We start from the raw sequence: 16,214 nt of genomic DNA, 5'->3' as shown, positions 1-16,214 counted from the left end.
TTGTATTAATGGGAAATTCTTACTTATTTTTACAGCAGTATGATCAGATTTAAACCAAAAAGTACTCTCTCTGATCTGAGTCCTCACTACCTAAACCCCAGAACCTGTAGCAGCCCATATTCAACTGTGATTGTTGAATTTAAGCAAATTCAACAGAGCTTTCACACCAATTACCCCTGGACTATACCTGCTTTGACAATTTAATACGCCAAGAAATATGTAAATGGTTTTTCATTATATTCCCCTATTAACTTATCATCTTTTATGGTAGTTAGACCGTATTGGAGCTGAAATTGGTATAGTACCCAGGGTTTTTCAGATGGGACTTCATAAGAGCGTAATATTTTTTTTTAAACCCAGTGGGATTTGCGCCCAATTTCTTTGCAGATCTCTGGCTGTAGATTTAAACTGTGAACTGAGGGCTAAAAAAAGGTGAACCTGCGTCTCCTGGCCACTTCCATAGAAATAAAGTGCTTTCATTTTGAGAGGATATTAGGTTTTTCAGTGCTTTAATAAACCACAAGAGGCCTATATGAAAGAGGAAAAACTGAAAAAGTGCATTGAAAAAGTTTGGCCAGGAATAGCTTAAAGGGCCGAAATTATACTATTTTCGGATCTGTGTTATAATGTTGTTTTCTCATCACAAACATACCTGGAATTGTGTTTTAGAAGTGCTCTGCTGTGTTTTTAAACTCCATACACCTTCACTAGAATCATTTGGATGATTTCAGACCTGGAATTGCCAATCTGTACTAAGATAAAAGGTAGCTCTTAACTTAAAAACTACAGCTTCATGACATCACAAGATGACACAGAGAGTTTTGCGCTTTGGAGATGTAGACTAATAAGGGTTACTCAAACTCGAATGTGTTAATCAAACAAAATACAACTCTGGGTATGTTTTTGAGGATTTAATAACATTGTAACATGGCTAAAATCTTGCAAGAGTCAATTTGTAATATAGGACTTTTAACGGTGCACTATGTTAGTCTGATTCATCAGCCAGATTCACTTTGTAGAAACCGTCTGACCTCGCAGCATTAGGATTAATTCGCTCAACAGTAGGCGGGTGCTTTTTTATTTAACCAATCGCTGCTATTTGGTCGTGATGTATGTAATGCGCCGCTAACGGGGCTAACTGGTATATTAAGCTTTTCCCAAATCCCATAGGAAGAAGGACAATAACGTCTTTCCCTTGATAAAATTCACCAAACTTTGTTCCAACTTTAAATTCTCGATCTCGGGACTCGCTGCCAACACAGAATATAAGGCTCTTCACTGATTGGCTGGTGCCTACATTTGCACTTCCGGGGTTTTTGCGAACCATCTAGTGTATTCCGATTCCTGACCTAGTCGCTGGACAGAAATTATATTGAGTGGAGGCACTAGGTGGTGCCAGCCTGGCTGTAACTTTTAAGGTGAAAGCCACCTGCTTGTCTCCATGGAGATGTTATTTCATGCTCAACAGTCATTTAAATTATCTTATTATCTCACTGAATTACAGAATACACTGATCTGAACTCTTAACTCACTCACTCTTAACATGAGTTGGGTTGCCTCTGCACAGATCTGACCTGTAACGTGATCTGACGGTGTGCCCTTTTTATCTTCATGGAGTTTGATCCATTAAATACCACTGTGGAACATTCTAGGCACAGCAATGATATCTCCATGGAGACAAGCAAGCAGTACATAAAAACATAAAAACCTTATAATCTTGTTTTTCAAATGCAGTTATTTTCTTATGATCTTTTCAATCATTTCAGTTCATAATTTTGTACAACAGAAACATCGTGGAAAAACACAAAGCAGAGCTGTATAATCCTTCCTTGCCTTTTTCTAAAGCTATATCATGCTTATTGGCTCCCGGGGCGTATTTAAAAGATAAGACACAAGCCATAAGGACTAAGTATCCTATAGTTGCACACAAACCACATCTACCACAAAGCTCTGTCCTCAGGCTTTCAAACAGCACATTCAGATTCTCTAGTCTCTGTTTCAAATGCACTTTTTACGCTTCTCTGTTAATCTCAAAAAAGCTATTTCTTGCTCACTTCCTGTTAGTTTATTTTATGGTTTATTTCTTTTATGGAATTACAATTTAGATGTATAGGTGTGCATTAGCCTTCTAGTTTGCTGTTTTCCATGGACCACAAGGGTCAGTGTTAAATATGACAAAGTATGACGCATCAAGAAGTTTGGTTTCTCTCAATCTCTCAAGCTATTTTCTGTCATTTTGCAAAATTAGAGCCCTATTGTGAAACTTTTTAGTAGTGCTGTCAAAATATCACCTTATTAATGAGTTAACGCAAAACAATTTTATTAATTTTTTTAAATAATTAAAAAAATATTTTTTTTATCGCAACTAGTTTTTTCATAAGCTTTGGCCACTGCTAGTAACATTAGAAAAACTACAGGATCTGGCTGTAATTTGTACGAAACTAAGAAAGCCCTGTCAGGTGTGCAGATTTTAATCCTACGAGAAAAACACTAAATAAAGTCCGCTCCAAAACATACAGCGAATCCATGCTTACCTTCAATAAGAACTGTGACAGAGACAAGTTTTACAGGGTCTCTTCTGGCTGTTTTCTTTTCTTCTCTTTTCTGTTATTAGATCCATAAACTCACGGAGGAGCGTATCGCAGCAGGACTCATATCACTCTCACTATTTAATAGATACTTCTGCCGCTGGACTCTCTGCTATTTTCTCTGCTAAACGCGACCGCTCTATTGCACCACATGTAAACAAACAGCACTGTGTGTTGACCTCATCGCCCTTAGTACAGCAGCATTGGGACATACAAACATGGTCACAAACACAGTTGTAATAAAAAAAAAAAACATTTGCAAAGCCTATCCACTTTTCTATGTTGATAAGAGTATTAAAAAAAGAGCATTAAAATGATTATTCAAGGGGCAGATATGTAAGATTAATTTGCAATTAATAGTGAGTTAACTATGACATTCATGAGATTAATTGCAATTAAATATTTTAATCGATTGACAGCATTACTTTTTAGCTTTCATGTTTCCTCTTTTTGATATTTCATTGCACTGAAAATGGAAAAACATGCGTCTTTACTGAGCAGGCTTGCGTCTCCATAATCCTGACTGTTACTTGGTGTGCTCCTGCTTGTGTCATGGCTATTTTATTGCTTTGACTGTAATATTCAGAAATATGAAAAAAGGTTCTATATTACACAGAATTTACTCTTGTGAGCTTTAAGCCATGTTATAATGCTGTTACCTCATCATAAACATACCTGGAGTTGTGTTTTGTTTCATTCACATGTTTGAGTAACCCTTTATCTAGATCTATTTAGTCTATGTACATCCTCAAAGCTCAAAATGCTGTGTTCCACCTTGTGATGTCATGAAACTGTAGTTTTCAGGTTAACAGTTACCTTTAAATTTTTTGTTCAGCAGAGATTGGCAATTCCAGGACTGAAATGATCCAAATGATTCTAATAAAGGTATGTGGAGTTTAAAAACACAGTGGAGCACTTCCTGTATTAGAAAACACTCTGTTACATCTTGTGAAGTCATGTGCTGTTTGAGAAAAGAATACTAAACACCTAAATATGCAGGATGTGTGTGTTAAACATGTATGAATGAAACAAAATACAACTCAGAGTGTGTTTTTTTTAATTATAACATGGATCAGAAAATAATGTAATATGGGCCCTTTATAATATAATAGGAACATGTATTTATTTTGAAGATCTCATCATCATAATAAAAAAAAAGTAATACGCTTATATTCAATCCTCAGTATTTTTGATTTTGTAGTTTTAAAACAAACTGAAACTGTTACCCCAAAACGTTGCTATGATGAGCTCTCACATCTTCATTTAGCAGCTGTTTTTAGCCTCTTTAGTAAGATAAACACTGTTTTAATTTGCTGCTTTTTCCCTTACACTTCAAAATGAATGATCCTCTGGAGTTTAGCGGCTGCTCTCATCTGCACTTTTTAAATTTTGTTACTGAGTTTAATCCAAAGGAGCAGTGTCCATTGGGATCAGCGTGATGTATGACCAACACAGCACAAACCACTGACCCCATTTCACTTAATAGTACATTGTGTAACTTTTCCGGTGGAGGGGCTGTCAAATGCTTTTCTCCATGGAGATGTTATTGCTTCGGGTCAGATCTATGGAGACAGGTCAGGTCTATGGAGAGGCAACCCCACTCACACTCAGCATGTCTGTTTTTCTAGGTATTTTTGATCTATAAAACCACCTGTAATTGAATAAAAGTAAGGTAGAGCTGTTTAATGTCATAGTGTGGAACATTTCAGGCAGAGCAATCTTCACAGAAACAAGCAGGTGACAGACATGCACCCTCCTCAAAGGTTCATAAAAATGTTATTTATGAAGCAATTTGCACTGTATGAGATGTAGTAGTGCTGTGGACTGGACAGATAGTTATAAGGGAATACGCAGTGCTTAGATTTATATGATGCAAGTTGATGGTAACAAGACCAAAGCAAAGCAGTTATCTTTGGCTTCAAACACTTTATGGTCAATAAGGGTGTTTTTATGGATTTTTCATATTAGGCACTTTTCAAAATTGTAGAATTTTATTATATTTTTTATTATTATTTTATGTAGAATTGCATCTTTCCATGTTGTAGTGAATTTAAAATGCCATATTGAGTTTGAAAGGTCCACATAGGGTAATAATCAGCTATGTGCTTACAAATAATGTAACATAATAACATAAGACATATAATGCACATTTCTGAAACTTTTTTAACTGCTTTAAGATTTATTTGGGTATTGATCTAGTTAGTTGTAGTTTTGGAACTAAACTAAACTAAAATAATTGCACTCTGGACTAGCGGTGTGCAAGAATATCAAAATATCGCTATATCGTATTGCTTAATGTGATGATACAGTATCGATATCATGGGCAGCTGTATCGATTTATCACCAAGAGCTCTACAGTTTGGTTTGTTTATTTAGTGGAAGGAAACTCGTTTATGTAACACATTTGACATTTTCACTTTTTTGATGATTAAAATGTTTGTGTTTCATATGAACTTTGCACAAGAAGTGGTTTAACAAAGACTTTTAATATCACAGCCATAATTTTGCCTTTATTTTTTATTGAACCATGTCAAATCAATTTGAAATATATCATATCGAATCAAAGGTTCACTGTATCGAGGTATGTATCGTATCTGCAACTTCTTAATGATATCCAGCCCTACTCTGGACATTGGTCGCTAGAGATAGACCGATAAATTGACTTGATATTTAACTTTTTGATCATATCAGCTATTGTCCTTAAATCTCCAGCACAAGTGAATATTTTGTTTTGGTTGACCTGTTGCCTAAAAAATACACGCAAAGCTTCATATTAACACTTTAATACGAAAAGATAACTGCACTAAACATGATTACAGCTTTCTTAAAGGTTTGCAATAAAACAAAGGGCTGTGGATGAGTTTGTAGTAAGACATAATTTGGGGAAAATAATCAAAATCATCCCTACATATCAGCCTAAAAAGTATCATCAGAGCTTTTTATTATTATTTTATGTAGAATTGCATCTTTCCATGTTGCTTATAGTGAATTTAAATGCCCATATTGAGTTTGACAGGTCCACATAGGGTAATAATCAGCTATGTGCTTACAAATAATATAACATAATAACATAAGACATATAATGCACATTTCTGAAACTTTTTTAACTGCTTTGGAACTAAACTAAACTAAAAATAATTGCACTCTGGACTAGCGGTGTGCAAAAATATCAAAATATTGCTATATCGTATTGCTTAATGTGATGATACAGTATCGATATATCACCAAGACAATTTTTTGTTATATTTTACTAAATTATTTTGTTACAGAGCTACAGTTTTGCTTGTTTAGTGAAAGGAAAATTGTTTATGCGACACATTTGACATTTTCACTGTTTTGATGATTAAAATGTTTGTGTTTCATGTAAAATTTGCACAAAAAGTGGTTTAACAAAGACTTTTAGTATCATAGCCATAATTTTGCCTTTATTTTTTTATTGAACTGCATCGAATTGAATTGAAATATATCGTATCGAATCAAAGGTTCACTGTATCGAGATATGTATCGTATCATGACCGATGTATTCAGGTATGTATTGTATTGGCAACTTCTTAAAGGTTGTATAGAGGATTTTTTTAAGGGAAGAGAAATACAGCGACAGTCCTTGTGCGCATTCAGAATTACTGTTGAAGTGACCTGTCTAGAAATAATTCAGCAACCGACGCGTCAGTTTTTAGACGGTTCGTCTGCTTCGGTCGCGCCATCGCTGGACGAGATCTCCAAGAATCACCTCAGTTTGGCTTTGCTCCTTTTCCTCTTCACTTCTTCTTTCAGCGACCTCAAAAACGGACTTTCTTTTGCGGCGAACCGGTCGTGGATTCTCGTCCGCTGTCGCGACAAACTTTGTGCGAAATGCGAGGAAGCGACAGTTCGAAAAAGCCTCTAAGAACCGCTGCGTAAACCATGTAATCCCCGCGCTCCAACGAGTCAGTTACAGGGAGTTTGATTGACAACCTAATAGCCAATAGAAAATGAGGGAGCCTCGTTTTCTATTGGCTGATGTTTATCTGGCCTTACTATGTCCACAGTTGATAGATTTTCGTTCTTTTTTTTTTTGGTCATCATAATTACAAAGCTGCTGCGTCTCTGTAATGGTATTTTAATCTTTCACTGACAGTTTGAAACTAAAAAAAATCCTCCATACAACCTTTAATGATACCCAGCCCTACTCTGGACATTGGTCACTAGAGACTGACCGATATGTCGAGTTGATATTTAGCTAGAGTAGATATTTAGATATTTCTAAAGTATGAGCTATCATCCTTAAATCTCCATAACAGAACAATATTTAGTTTTGGTTGATCTGCTGCCTAAAATATACACACAAAGCTTTATTTTAACACTTTAATACGAAGAGATAACTGCACTAAATATGACTATAGCTTTCTTAAAGGTTTGTGATAAAAAAAGGACTGTAGGTGAGTTTGTAGTAATAATAGAAAATAATCAAAATCAGCCCTACATATCGGCCTAAAAAGTATCGGCAAAGCTTATTGGCCATTGCTTGCTCTGGATTTGTCAAATCTGTATTGCCGTCTGCCAAGAAAGAAAAACAAAAACAAAAAACATATCAGTTGATTTCTGTTGGTTACATGGCTGGTTATTCTCCATGGTGCCTTTAAAGTCTATGGAAAAAAAAAAAAGTGAAATCTGTAGCTTCAATGTGAATGGGGCTGTTGAGTAGTACATACATAGTTGTCCGTAACCTTCCATTATCCATCCACCATAATGATAAAACGTGATACCAGTTTGCAAAAGGAACCATATCTTTATTAACACTCAAAGACAATCATGGACATTTCTATTCTCCATCAAACCCACAAGAGTTACTTCGCCAGACCACAATGTAAAAGTACAGATCATACATCCTGCCGAAATCAACCAAATCTTCTCTTTAATTTATTCACAAATATACGGATAGTGCTCGCTGTTCCAACTCCCTAATGATTCAAATATCTTCCTCTGTAATAGCCCCTATGAATCCTCCCTCACTCCTGTTTTAGTGCATTTCGTTGCTTTGTTCATATAAAAGTTCTGCAAAAGATCTATAAAGCCCAAAGCCACAACGTTGTAATGATTGTGTTTCAGTAAGCTGCCTGAAATGCAAACGCTTTTAACGGCCTGTCTCGCGTTGATGATGTCATCAGGCAGAATAACAAGAACAACTTTCACCCCCCAATTTGAGTCATTTTTGCAGAATTTGCGTCAATCGTGTCGTTAATTTAAAATGAATGTTAAACCTAAAATGTGATCTGTCAGTTGAAAGGTGCATTGTGTAACTTTTTGGTTGTGGGTCCGTCACCTGCTTGTTTCTATGGATATGTCATTGCTCTGTCTGAAATGTTCCGCACTATGACATTAAGCAGCTCTACCTTAAATTTATTCAATTACAGGTGGTTTTATAGCTCAAAAATAGCAATAAATACTGGTATTGACTGTGAGTGGGGTCGCCTCTCCACAGATCGGACCAGCAACTTAGGCTGCGTTCAGACTGCAGCCTGAAGTGACCCAAATCCGATTTTTTGGCTTCTATGTGACCTGTATCTGATCTTTTAATGACAGTCTGAACGGCACAGATCCGAATTTTTCAAATGTGACCCAGGCCACTTGGATATGTGGTCCTGAATCCGATACATATCCGATCTTTTGACATGCGACTTCAGTCTGAACAGCCAAAGCTCATCCATCCGACCTACACGTCATTAACAAGCGACAAACGTCACTATTCTGCGCTGAAGCAGGCGGAAACCGGAACTGTAAAATCGCCAGGTGCTCAATGCTCGCGACCATATTTGGACAACTTCCGTAAACACAGAGCACGCTCGCTGCGGTTGACGCATGGGGTTGACGTCATCGTGTCCTCCAGTGCACATGCGGGACACTTTCGGGCCATTTACCGTTCACACTGAAGTCACAGACAAGTCGCATTTAATTGGAAATGTGAACAACCTCGCAAAAACATCAGATTTCACAAAAAAATCGGAATTGAGCATTAAGCCCTGCGGTCTGAACATAGCCTTAGTCTGGTTTGGTCTCCATGAAGATATAAAGGTTTCAGATGAGACGATAACATCTCCATGGAGAAAAGCATTTAACGGACTCCCCACCAGTAAAGTTACACAGTGTATCCAAAGAAAGTTTCATAAAATCCTGTATCGCTGTAATCACAAAAACATTAAAAAAATTACTCTCAAATCAGTTTTCTCTGCACTCATCTGTTTGCTTGAGATTTTTAACAATCGGAATGTTGACATGTAAACATATATAATGAATAATAAAAATGGATAGCACTTAAGATGTTGTGTTGCCATAGTGACAAGTGTTCTGGGCATGAGCATATCGAATTTTGACGCAAATTCGGCTCTGGCTCAACTGGGGAGTGACAGTCATCTTTGTAGGGTTAAGGAAGAAGGTTGGGTCATGGGAAATACTGACTTCTAATGTTGATATAAAAATGGCAAATTGGGTTTCCTGATTGATTTTTGCTTATTCCAGCAGCTCAGGAAACCGCAGCTCTAAGGCCCATGGGAACAGTTTAAGAGGGGACATTTTTTTTTTAATAACATGTTTTAATGCTGACACCATTCACTCCTGACCAATCAGAGGGAAGCTATGTGACATGAAGATTATCTAAATGTAAAACACTTTATTCTACTTGAACTATTCCCAAAATATTATGACCCATCAATAAATAAATAAAATATGTGTGTATTTTCTAACTGTTCAAGTTATAGTGACAAAAATATAAAAGTGGTGAACGTACACATACTAGATATACTGTGAGCATGTTAGCATGCTAGCATTTACAGACTTGTGTTGTCAACATAAATAATAATACATTTCCATAAACCTTTGATTGTAAGAATATAAATAAGTTATCTTCTTTGAAAGCTTGAGCAGATTTTCACAAATAAATAAAAATAAAAATCACACGTTTCTTACACATGGTCAGATGGTACACGCAGGCCCGTCCACAGAAATTTGGGGGGCCTGGGGCAAGATGCTTCACATGGGCCCCCCCTCGAATATAAATTAAAAGGATGAATGTTCAATTCTGGGCCCCTAAGATCCTGGAGCCTGAGTGAAGAGACCCCTTTGTACCCCCACGTCTCCTCCCCTGTGTTCACCTCGCCTGTAACCATAGCGATGACGAGTAAAAAGAGCAGAAAGGAGCAGGCGACCAAGAGCTGAGAAAGATCGAACAAATGTACATGTACTTTACAGCAGAAAACATTCAAGTCGCTGGAAAAATAAACCGTCTGTCACGTTTTGAGCTTGATTTTGAAAGCCTTGATCTGCTACACCTGTTTGTTCGGCAGCTCTCTTTGCTGTCCAGTACATTTTGGGTCCTTTCAGCAGTAAACCGACCAATAAATAAGATTGAAGAAGATGTAAGACCCGGGGAAAATCATCCGCGAATACTTGTCGATGGCGTGCGTGTTTTGTATGATGTTTAGCGCTCGCATGCTCTTCTTCTTCTTGGTGTTGGTGGATTCGCTACTAACGGACAAATGCACCACCATGTGTTCAGGTTTCTCGGGGACTTCGTGCATCTCTTCCTGCTCCATGTCCGGACTCATGGGTTCCTCCGTGTAGCCCGCCAGGCTGTTGGTGTCTGCCTCGCTGTAGGTCCCATCCAGCATGGTCATGGTCCTGGTCTGGGAGATTCCACATGTGCACGGTAAAGACTGTGAAAAGACAGGAGAGAAAAATGTTATAAGTTTGGAGAGTGGAGTTTTGGAGTTAGTAGCAATGGATACTTTAAAGCTGATGTCATCAATTCTCAATGGGGGTGTGGTGCTACCTGAAAGCACTACTCTGGTAGAAGCTCTGTGACCCAAGTTAGGCTTAATTTGACCTTTATTTTAACACAGTCTGATCAGAAAGAGCGGACGTGGTTGGGACTACAACAGGTGAAATTATTTGTGTGCTTAAACTAGTCTTACACATGTAAAAGTACAGTCACAACCTAATTCATTTTGTTTTCAGGCTATCTTAAAACATTTTTTGTCTGTGTTTGCTAATCTGTGCATTGTGGCGCCATGGAAAAAGCTGAACATTCCACCTTTAGAGATACATGTAGTACACCCCCAGTGTGATGTCACTGAAAATTATCAATATATTGATTAGAGTTACTTTGACTTGCTCAGTTTTTCTCAAATTGTGGTACGCAAATTACTTCAGGTTGTACTTCAGCTTTTCAGTTTGTGGGTTTGTCTGATTTAGAGTTAATTTTATCCACTTATTTGTCTTCCTGTGGATAATTTCTTGTTTAGAATTCAGTGGAATTTATGTTGTCCATGTTTAGATATGAGTCCTAGAGACCTGGTTTGGATCTTTTAGCACCTGGAAAGCCAAATAATTTCTTCAGTGGCCTATATCAGGGGTCCCTAAACCCACGGGAACCCACCCATACACCGCCTTCTCTCGTATTTCCCATGCCTCTAAACCAGAACTAAAACCAGGACTAAACCATGACTATAACAGAATTTAACCAGGACTAAACCAGAACTAAAACCAGGTCTGCATGACATAAATTCTTTATTATTAGATCAACAACATAATTTAAAGTTCAGATATGGGTTAAAATCTGTTTAAAGTTAGGCACATAGTGGAGATGATTAATGTTAGAACTGGTGTCCAACAAATTCATGCAAGTCAATTTAGCGTCCTGAAAAAGCATATAACCCCAGCATGTACTAGTATGTGTGATTGATGATAGGGATCCCTCATTGAACCTGATCTGACTCACAGTTATTCTTTGTCATGTGTAGGAAAATGCTTTTACACGATGTTAATCTCAGTGTGATACATGGCCACGAGGATGGAGGTGACTTTGACTGTTACTGTGTCATTTTGGAAAGTAATATTTCTCAAGATCATATGATAATCAGTAACACACCAGCAGGCGTGACTCAAATCTGAAGAGTGTGACAGCGCTCGTAAATACTGCATTACAAATATTTGGGTGCGAATTAGCCAAATATGCAAAAGTATATTATCAATCATCTATCTATTATTATTGGTCTATTATTTGTTAAAGGGCCCATATTACACTGTTCTCTGATTTATGTTATAATGTTGTTTCCTCATCACAAACAGACCTGGAGTTGTGTTTTGTTTCGTTCACTCATGTTTAACACACAGATCCTGCATATTCTCAAACTGAAAACACTCTATTCCACCTTGTGATGTCATGTAGTAATACACGAAGTGCTCCACGGTGTTTTTAAACTCCACGCACCTTCACTAGAATCATTTGGACAATTTCACCCCTGGAATAGCCAAAATCCGTATTTTTCGGACTATAAGTCCCTCCGGAGTATAAGTTGCACCAGCCAAAAAATTCGTAATGAAGAAGAAAAAACATATACAAGTCCAACCGGACTATAAGTCGCCCTTTTTGGGGGAAATTTATTTTATAAAATTAGAGACCAGGAACCGATATTTTATCCTGAAAGGTAAATTATAGTAATAACAATAGAACAGAGAACAACACAGGCTGAATAGGCGACTGGTATGTTAAGGCAACATATTAAGTTCTTCAGATAAATAGAGCATAAAAACATAACAATTTACCAAACTTTAGATTTCACTCCAAATCACTAAATCCATTGAATTTGACATCCTCTGTGTCACTTCTGAGCAACTCCCATAGAACTATAATAAATTCTTATAGATCCATGGCAATTCCACAACCTTCGGAGATAAACGGTACGCTGCTTCCTCTTCTGTGTAGCTGTCGTCAGACTCAGCATCAGTTCCAGTTAGAATTATTCCGGCCTTTCTGAATCCCGACAGGACAGTTTCGGTTGTCATTGGAGTACAGGAGACATGCGCAATAAAGGCCGAAGTGACAGTGGTAGAGAAGTAATAGGTGCAGCAGATACCGGCACACAAGCCTAGAGCGCCCTCTCGTGGCTATCAGTGTGAAAATTTTAATATATAAGTCGCACCCGAGTAAAAGTCGCAGGACCACCCAAACCATGAAAAAAGTGCTGACTTATAAGTCCGAAAAACATGGTAATTATAAAAGGAAGCTGTTAACTTGAAAACTAGAGCTTCATGACATCACAAAGTAGAACAGAGCATTTTGAGCTTCGGAGATGTAGACAGACTTAATAAAGGGTTAATCGCACGTGTCAATGAAACAAAACACAACTCTGGGTATGCTTGTGATGAGGTAACATTATTTTAACACGGTGTAGAGCTCAAATGAGTCAATTTAGCATAATATAAGACCTTTAACCAAAAGTCTCCATATTTGAATTTGTCACCTACCAGTAATCCAACAGTGATTCTTCCAAACCAAATACCACCTCGTACCTCTAAGGCTAAAAACAGGACTTAGCTGAAGATTTAAAACAGGGCCACCAATATAAATCCTAGTTTGAATAAGTACTAGCGCTAGATTAAGCAATAAAAGACAAAATAAGTTACCCAAAACAGAGTAAAACTGCAGAGTCAGGGTAGACAGGGGCTGGGGGTCAGGTGCTGTATTTCTGGACAAATAACAAGCTGCACTGAATTTATGATCTTATTAAGCCTTCACAAATAACAGCCTTTGGAAAGTGATATAAACATAGTCTTCCCGCGTCCACTCAGTGATAAAAGTCTGGACAGAGTAAGGCTGAAAAGTTTGATTAGAAAGAAAAGGTCCTTGGTTAAAGCTGAGAGATACTATTTTTTATCACTGCAGGGGCCAACATGAGGCCATACACAGGGCTTCTGTTAACTTTCTTCCAAAAGGAGCTATATTTTTTTTTACTATAATCCTGACAATTATTCAATATTTCATGCAGAAATACTTATTATACTTACATTTCATCAAAGTAAGACATAAGTTTGTGTGTTCAGTCGGAACCTTCAGTGTAATGGGAATTTTGTCAGTATCATTCTTTGCTTTTTATGTTTACAAATTAGCATTGTCATTTGAGATACAGAAAAATGAACAGTTAGACTAGTACAAGTAAGTAAGCAAGTCTGTATTTATATATCGCTTTTCACAGACATTTTTGTCCCCAAAGACACTTTACAGAGCATTATTCAGCATTATTCATTCGCTCTATACCCTGGTGATGGTAAGCTACTATTGTAGCCACAGCTGCCCTGGGGCAGACTGACAGAAGCACGGCTGCCATGCCAATCGGTGCCATCGGACCCTCTGACCACCACCATCAGCCACGCACACACCACTTTCATACTAGGCAATGTAGGTGAAGTGTCTTGCCTAAGGACACACAATGATTGAATTGATTGTATTTTTTAATTGACCTTGACTAACAACTGTTCATGGAGACCTGTAGCATGTTTTGGGTTGATGGGGAAAACCAGAGCGCCCGGACAAAACCCATCTAGAAAGGCCTGGGTGACCCGGGGATTAAACCTAGAACCTTCTTGCTGTGAGGCATGAGTGCTAGCCACTCAGCCACCGTGTCGCTGTGTAGTACAAGGATATACACGTTTTTTTAATGTATTGGCCATTAAAACACGGGATGCAGAGGAAATTCTACTATTTAAACAATTGCAAACAGGTGCAGTTAAAGGTGCATTGTGTAACTTTTCTGGTGAAGGGTCCGTCAAATACTGCTTTGTCTGGAATGTTTCACACTATGGTATTAAGACTTTTTAGCATAATGGAAGCTAAACCAGACCATGTTACAGCTCAGATCTGTGGAGAAACAACTCTGTTCACAGAGAGAATGCCTGTTTCTTCTAGGTAACTGGATACGTGTAACGTAGAACTGTTTAATGTCATATTGTGAAACATTGCAGGCATATCCTTAGAGACAAGTGAGTGAAGGTAGCTTGATTCATCAGCCAGTTTCACTTCATAGAATCCGTCTGACCTCGTACTGTTTAGTTCGCTCGACGGTAGGCTGGTACTTTTTATCATTTAACCAATTACTGCTATTTGGTCATGATGTATGTAATGCGCCGCTAATGGGGCTAACAGGTATATTAAGCTTTTCCCAAATTCCGTAGGAAGAAGGGCAAAATAATAATTTCGCCTTGATGAAATTCACCAAACATTCTCTTTATTCTGGCTTTAAATTCTCGATTCTGGCTTTAAATCCTCGACTTCGGGAATCGTTGACAACACTGAATCTACGGCTCTTTGCTGATTGGCTGGTGCCTGAACTTGCACTTCCGGGGTTTTTGTGAACCTTCTATTGTATTTTGACCTGACCTAGTTGCTGGAGAGAAATGAAATTAAGCAGAGACACTAGGTGGCGCCAGCCTGGCCATTAAAACCCTGGATGCAAAAATTAAAAACTGTGACTAAGTCGTGGGCCAAATTAAATATTTATTGAAAAAATTCAACAATATTTGCATGTTTTTTCTTCTTTAGAGATATGTAATGTTAAATCTTTTCTTATTAAAATAAATGTTTTTAAAAGAGTTTTGCTTGAACATTGAATCCAACACAAGCATAATATATAATAATAACATTTTAAATCAATAATGTCTCTATAGCCTATCTGTAGCTATTACTGCTTTGTCTGGAATGTTTCACGCTATGATATTAAGCTGTTCTACCTTCATGAAGCCAAACCAGACCAAGTTACAGCTCAGATCTGTGGAGAGACAACCCCGTTCACAGAGAGAATGCATGTTTCTTCTAGGTAATTGAGTAAATGTAAGGTAGAACTGTTTAATGTCATACTGCGGAACATTCCAGGCATATCCATAGAGACAAGTGAGTGAAGGACCCTCCACCAGAAAAGTTGCACAATACACCTTTAAAACTGTAATTTCAATTTGACTGGGGTTCACTGTGCATCTCTTGCTACTACTGTACGTAACCTAATTAAAAAGCGTGGTAACTATGATGTAATGTTGTCATGGCCTGATTTCTGTTGAGGATAGATTGAAGATAGCGATAATGTTATCTCTCCAACACAGCAGCATTACAAGGACATGCAAATTATAACTGATGCGCCCAAATTAAGCCTTCCCTCCACAGAGATACTACTAATGCATAACTCTTTTGTGCCTTGATTAAAAGTGGATTGTGTAACTTTTCTGTCTGTCAGCTGCTTGGTTTTATGGAGATGTCACTGCTCTGCCTGGAATGTTCCACAGTATGACATTAAACATCTCTACCTTACATTTATTCATTCAATTACAGGTGGTTCTATAGCTCAAAAGGAATTCTGACTGTGGGCAGGGTTGCTTTTCCACAGATTTGACCTGTAACTTGGTCTGGTTTGGTCTCCGTGAAGATAGAAAGGTTTTATACCATACTGTGAAACATTCCAGACAAAGCAGTAACATCTCCAGAAAAGTTACACAATGCACCTTTAAATGAACCTTGGGCTGAAGGAAATGGATCTAAAATTTAAAATTCCATAAACACGAAATTACTGTGTCCGACGAGGTAAACATGTTTTCAGTAAAATAGCTTTTACTGATAACAATGGTTATTGTCAATTACAAAATCAGGAAGTTGTTTATGTCATAATTTGATGTTTTGGTTCTCAAGGTAATTATCCAATCAAAGCAAAATGAGCCCCACTCGAGTCTCTCATTTGGGTTGCCAGTTTAAAGGCTGAAATCCAGTTGGTTCAGTGCTAATGCAGCCTCTGCAGCTTTCACATGAGGCACGGTCATACACTTGAGTCA

At 37.7% G+C, this 16,214-nt stretch overlaps 1 protein-coding gene across 1 annotated transcript in view; it reads right to left on the bottom strand.

The window, feature by feature from the left end:
- Positions 1-9,940: 9,940 nt before the first annotated feature.
- The window catches only part of gabrr2a (gamma-aminobutyric acid type A receptor subunit rho2a), a 127,428-nt gene continuing 121,154 nt past the window's right edge, over positions 9,941-16,214 (bottom strand). Inside the window, exon 9 of the mRNA XM_020919049.2 lies at positions 9,941-10,276. Coding sequence (XP_020774708.2) covers positions 9,941-10,276 — 336 coding nt within the window. The remainder of the gene's footprint in view (positions 10,277-16,214) is intronic.

This window comes from Boleophthalmus pectinirostris, unplaced genomic scaffold (assembly GCF_026225935.1).
Source record: "Boleophthalmus pectinirostris isolate CB_2022bp ecotype Guang Dong unplaced genomic scaffold, ASM2622593v1 HiC_scaffold_10, whole genome shotgun sequence".
Classification (NCBI taxonomy): domain Eukaryota; kingdom Metazoa; phylum Chordata; class Actinopteri; order Gobiiformes; family Gobiidae; genus Boleophthalmus; species Boleophthalmus pectinirostris.
The sequence above is the reverse complement of the archived record's forward strand: the minus strand, read 5'-3'. Positions and strand labels throughout refer to the sequence as shown.